Raw genomic sequence first — 6,000 nt, 5'->3', positions numbered from 1 at the left:
AAACCCTAACCCTAACCCTAACCCTAACCCTAACCCTAACCCTAACCCTAACCCTAACCCTAACCCTAACCCTAACCCTAACCCTAACCCTAACCCTAACCCTAACCCTAACCCTAACCCTAACCCTAACCCTAACCCTAACCCTATCCCTATCCCTATCCCTATCCCTATCCCTTAGCAAACAAACACGAGAGGAAAGCAAAGCGGGTGCTACCAAGCAACAATCTTACAGCGGCTCAAAAATGGACGGGGTTCCCGTGTTTTTTCAAAAGCTTGGGCGGCGCAACAGGCAGGACCCCCGCAAGCATTCAGCACGGTATAGGAGTTTTCCAAAATGCCAACTATCCTTGCACAGGGTGGGAGTTTTCATTTTACATTTCCACCTGTCAGGCTGTGCGGATCTTCCTTGCAGCGTTGTGTTCAATGCAGGAACACTGCGGTTTGCTCGGTTCCCATCTGAAATTACACCCCAGTTGTGTTGAACCGCCCTTCTGGCAACACATAAACTCCAAACCGCAGACGGATTTTGAAGCAGTCCGGTTTTTGAAATGATTACGAGACGCGTCTTTTTGCAGAGACGAATGTCCGCCAAATTTTTCCCGGAGGAGTGGACAAATTGCGCAGCGGCAAGTAGCAATCACTGCTCTACCAAGTGCAACACAATCTTGTTTCCAGCTGGCTATCCAGCCCTCGCTGAAGACAGGATACTTGATCGCTAGTGCGCTACCGAGCTCGTCGGCAGCAAGATCAATCGGTGGTTTGTCTCCTGTCGACCCGTCCTTGGGACCAATATGCACGAGAGTGATGCGTCCAGAAGCAACAAAGCAGGTTGTTGTCCAATGCTTGCGGTAAAAATCGTTCTGGACATCGTGGCGAAGGCGGATGACACCTGCGTGGCCCTTGAGCTCTCCTGATGCTATGATCTGCTTTGCGATGTCTTTGGTTTCGCGCGCGAGGCGCCGGTAGCGCTCCTCCTGTGATTGCATCTTGATGCCATCGAAATGATTTGAAGGAGAGCTTGACGGTCACATGAGAGGGAAGTAGGACCCAAGCAACAACTCGGCCGCAGTGTCTGATACTACGGTCAGCCGGCTGTGTCTCCGGCCGCCGCTTCGCAGGCTCAGAGGTGAATTCTGGAGAGAAGGGTCTCTATGAAGGGTCTAACAGTTGTCGAAAATTGAGCATAGCGCACGCGCCACATCTTTGCTCGAAAAGCAGTCAGTTCGAATATCCTCCTCGTTGACACAGACATCCACTTCTCCAGCACTGCTTTGTATCGCTGCACACCGAATCGAAGACTGATCCGAAATGCTCTCTCGAGGTCAAGAGAATGAGCCAGAGCATCTGACTGTTTTGGAAGTGCCGACAGTTTGATACGAGATTGTGCTACTAAGCCAAAGCGTAGGCACGTGAGGCTAAGAGCAGAAGAAGAACAGAAGAAAAGGAAATGAAGTCGAAGGTCGGCGCGCTGCTTCAAGACTAGTCTTTGGCCTCGCGCTTGTGCCTCTCGTGCGACCGGACGACGGCGTCTGGGCGAGCGGAGCTCGCCTCCCACCTCTTCATATGCCTACGCCTTGTATCTATGTTTTCTTCTCTTCCTCCATCATCTCTCTCATCGTCGCTAGGCTAGTCACCGCCTGGCGCTCGATTCTTTCCCTCCCTGTACTCCCTTCCTTTGTCTTTTCGCTCGCCCTTGCGCTCTTCCAGCCCCCTTTCCGGCGGGCAGGTAGCCTCATCAAGCTCTCAGGTCTTACCATAGGTCGAGCCGCAATCAAAACATTCTCGCTCATCCATGCAGCGAGCGACGCTCAGCCGGGAAGGATCCTAACGACTCAATATCGCTGCATTAATTCCACATCTTCAACAGTGCGTGAAGTTGCTTCAAAGCATCGCTTGCTTGGCCTGCGACAAATCATACGCGAACAAATTGAAGCGCCAAGGCGAACGTTGGTTCGAGAACTGCAGCCGTGCTTCCTTATCCATTAGGACCGACTTGTTGGACCTTTTCTTCACGCTGAATGCAGAAATTTGGGCAGCGTACAGTGGTGATAGTAAGAAATTTTGTTTCCTTTTACATCCTACCATGACTAAAATTGGCTTTCCGCCAATTCTGAGACAGTTGAAACAGCAACACACGTGTGCTAGGTACCATATCATGGCACCGTTTGCCTGCACGAATGACATAATCGACGGAAGGCCGACAGTAACATTTGCACCGTCAGAAGAGGCTGGACCCGCTATACCATCTGTGCTGAGCTGGACGTGAACGAATACAACTTTGCCACCTATCATCGACAGCAAAACATGCGAGCACGGTCAAAAGCAAAAGTCACCGCAGCAAATGAAACGACAGGCTAGCCCACGACATGCTGTCTCGGATCCACCGACCGACTCTTGAGCTCGATTTAACTGACTCGATTGCGCTGGCTACCGCTAGCTATTTTCCTCCAACCTTACGACGCCGGAGGCGTGATGGGGCCAAAAGGCTTGCCGAAGGCGGATTGCTTGCCGTTGAGACTGCCAAGCTGCTGGGCCAGATCCGCTCCCAAGACTTGCTGTGCTGACGGCGAATTGACCCCTGTCATGGCGGGGATACCGGCACCGCACGCCACCTTGGGTGCTCGACCGGCGTACGCCTTGCTCAGCCAGTCGATAGCGGGAGCCAGGCCAAAGACCAAAGCAGTGGCGTGTTCAGCGATGGGGTAGACCTGCAGAGAGAAGCACGGGGCGGATGAGAGTAAAGCATGCAAAGGACAAGAGAGGTCAGCATTTCCTGTGTCAAACAATACGAGCGCATTCAACTTGCGTACGCTACTAAGCTACTTACGTTCCAATTGATGTTGGCACCCTTGGCACACTGCTCTTGCACGTACTGCTTCGCAGGTTTGAACGGAACGATCTCGTCCTCGAGCGCATGCCAGATGAAACGCGGAAACTTGGGCACCGGAACCGTGTAGCTCGCCTGCGACTGGAGCAGGGTTTCTTTCGCCAAGATCTCCGAGGGGGTGGGCTTGTTGAGCAGGTCGCTGTCGTTGACGAGCGAGTAGACATCGACAAAGTTCTCGTTCAAAACCACGTTGGGGACGCAGAAGTTGCGACTGCGGAACTTCTTGAACACCTCTTGACCATTGGCATTGAGTCGAGCTACGACGAAAGCCTCCAGCTCTGGGTACGCCAGGCCGAGGCCAGAGACACCAGCGACTGCAAAACCGGCAAAGAACCCTTTGTTGAGGAAGTTGAAGATGTCCCTGGTGCTGGTGGGCACACCTCCATACGCAGCACCGATCAGGTTGACGTCCGGAGCGTAAGACTCAGCTAGGTTGACCGCCCAACCGGTAGCGTGTCCACCACCGCTGTAGCCGTACAAGCCGACGGCGCTGCTGGACGGCAAGTTCTTGAAGTTCCTCAGTGCACGGATAGCATCGAGGATGGCACGACCTTCTTGATATCCTGCGATGAACGCCGCTTTGGGACCTTCATGGTCGGCCGAGACGACGTAGTAGCCCTGCTGCAACGCCCAACCCATGACGATGGGCGAGTCGAGCACGGCTGCAGCCTTGCCCGAATTCTCGAAGCCCGACAAGAAGCCATATGATGGAGCGCAGTCGAGCTGCGTGGCATCCTCATACACCTGGTACGAGAAGATCTTGGGCGGCGACGCTGGCTTGGCGGGGATCCACACGGTGGCCACCGTCGCGTCGGGCTGATTCTGCGTGTTAGTGGTACGATACAGCAGCTGAAACGAGTCAACCTTGTTCGACGTGCCAATGTCCGTGGTTGCCGAACGAGACTGGATGACCTGACCGTTGGCGTACGTGCCAATATTATCCGGCGCCTTGTAGAAAGGGTCATCGTTCGGGTCCGGATACTGCGCCCTTCGCGACATGGGTCCAGCGAGCGCTGTGCTGGCTGCAGCGGCCAGCACAACGAGGGCTTGAGTGAAGAACCTCATTTTGATGGTCTAGATGAAAAAGAGCGCGAGGGAAGGAAGCATAGGGGCGTGCGCTGGGGGGGGGGGGGGGGGGGAGGCTCTTGGTCTGTGTGATCACGACCGGTTTATATACACAGACCTCTTCTACCCGACTTGACTGCATCGTCGTCTGGTGGTACGTCGAACGGGGCCCATCCCTGAAGTGCATGCCGTGCAAGTCACATTGCCGGGGCAATGCCGAAGCGAAGGTCAAAGCGAGAACGCAATCGAGCTACAAGCCGCGCCCATCCTCGCAAGCTGATCTAGCCGGATCACAGCAGCAAGCGGCGGCGGAAGAGGTGTTCCGGAGGCATACAGGAACGACGAGCCTCAACTCGAAGCGAAGCCGTCGGTTCTAGCTTGTGTGGCGTGCTCGGGCCCGTGCATCGACAAGACTGCTCCCCTCATCTGCAACGCACGCCGCCAAGGACGATGGAAGAAGGGTACATGCAGCATGCACATCTTATTATACGCGCTCAGCCCAGCTTTAGTGCGACCCATCTCGGCTACCTAAACGTGCTTTACAGAGCAAAGGTCGGGTCAGGTTAAGAAGCAAAGAAAGTTGTCCGGCAGGAAATGTCTCGAGACAGCGCACATTCAAGTCTCAAGACGTCGATCGGCGCCTGCATAGGGATCTACCCTTCAGACCGCGTTACCCCGCATTCGCCTTTCACAGCCGACCGCGCCATGGGCGTTGGTGCTCCGATTCAGTTTCTGCTAGGGGCCACTTCGTACCTCTCTCTACTTGTACAAATAATTGCTGTACTACTTTCTAATTCATGCATCATTTCTAGTTACACTCGGGCAAACAGATTCTCGGTCCTATAGTTGTTCACTGTTGCTACTGGTTGGCTCTAGTAGTACTATGACCATTCAGTGACACTCTCCTAGGTATTTCGGTGCGCCACTAAGTATTGCCCATGGAGTTGTTATTCGAGCAGATTTCGTAGTAGGTGATGTTTCTATATGATCCATACTGTAAACGAACCATTCGCTGCGCTCGTGCTCGTCCATCGTCAATCGCGCCTTGCAGGCACGGATCGCACTTCCGCTCCGCCGTCCCTTCTTACTAAGTACAGTTAGGATCGCTCGGATACACGAGTGCTAAACGCCATTATTTTGCGCCAAAGGCGCCATTATTTTGCGCCATTCATTAGCATCCTAACCGAAGTGCGGGGAGTCCTGGAAGCGGGGCGGAGGGCGACTAGGCTGACGGTAGTGCTCGTCGCTTGACCCGATCCATCTGGCGCGTTGTCTTCTTCCAGTAAAAATTTGGCAGACATTCGTCTCTGCAAAAACATTCGAATACAAAATTTGACGCGTCTTGCAGTCAATTACCAGGGTAATGATTATGATTGGTATTGAACAAGACGGACTGCTTTCAAATTGTCTGGTCACGTTACATAATAGTTCGGATGAAAGCCGACTTCTTCAAAATCCGCTTGCAGTTTGTATTCAGAATGACGTGTTGTCAGAAAGGCGGTTTAACACAGCTGGGGCGAGAAGGGGGGGGGGGGGCGTGTTTTCAGATCAGGACAGCGTGAGGCGTTCCGGCATTGACCACAACGCTGCAAGGAAGATCCGCACAGCCTGACAGGTGGAAGCAGAAAATGAAACACTCGCATACCGTGCAAGGTTTGTGACCACAGACCGTTGCATGCCCCTATCCCATTCAGAGTTGCTGGCCGTGGCCCACGGTGGCCGCAACTGTGGGATCTCGTTATGCGCGTCTTTTCTCGTCCCCATTTTCCAAGCTTGGATGGAAACGCAAAAAGAACAGATCCAAAGAAATAGTTACGATACGTGTGGCAGGATCAGGTGTGGCAGCGGACGGCCAGCTGGTCAACCGCCGCCGGTCCCTTGGGCAGTGAGGTGGGGCTACGGCTGGCCGTCGCTGTCACCTGCCAAACAGGGCGGGGCGGCCGTAGGGCACTTGGCCTGTGTCTGGATTTTCCACAAATTCACGCGTTGCGGCCGTCGAAAATTTCAAACCGTCGCTGCACTAGACCAGTGTCCGAGCGCCTGTCTGT

The 6,000-nt window shown here is 54.0% G+C and overlaps 1 protein-coding gene across 1 annotated transcript; it reads right to left on the bottom strand.

Annotated features, from left to right (window-relative positions):
• Positions 1–2,453: 2,453 nt before the first annotated feature.
• On the bottom strand, positions 2,454–3,952 carry EX895_004481 (uncharacterized protein; the record flags this gene model as incomplete). The annotated part of the gene is made up of 2 exons (XM_029885075.1): positions 2,454–2,708; positions 2,828–3,952. 2 exons carry the CDS (start codon positions 3,950–3,952, stop codon positions 2,454–2,456), a joined length of 1,380 nt encoding a protein of 459 aa, XP_029738825.1.
• Positions 3,953–6,000: the final 2,048 nt, after the last annotated feature.

This window comes from Sporisorium graminicola, chromosome SGRAM_3 (assembly GCF_005498985.1).
Source record: "Sporisorium graminicola strain CBS 10092 chromosome SGRAM_3, whole genome shotgun sequence".
NCBI classification, from domain to species: domain Eukaryota; kingdom Fungi; phylum Basidiomycota; class Ustilaginomycetes; order Ustilaginales; family Ustilaginaceae; genus Sporisorium; species Sporisorium graminicola.
Note: the sequence above shows the minus strand (reverse complement) of the source record. Positions and strands in the feature narration are given on the sequence as shown.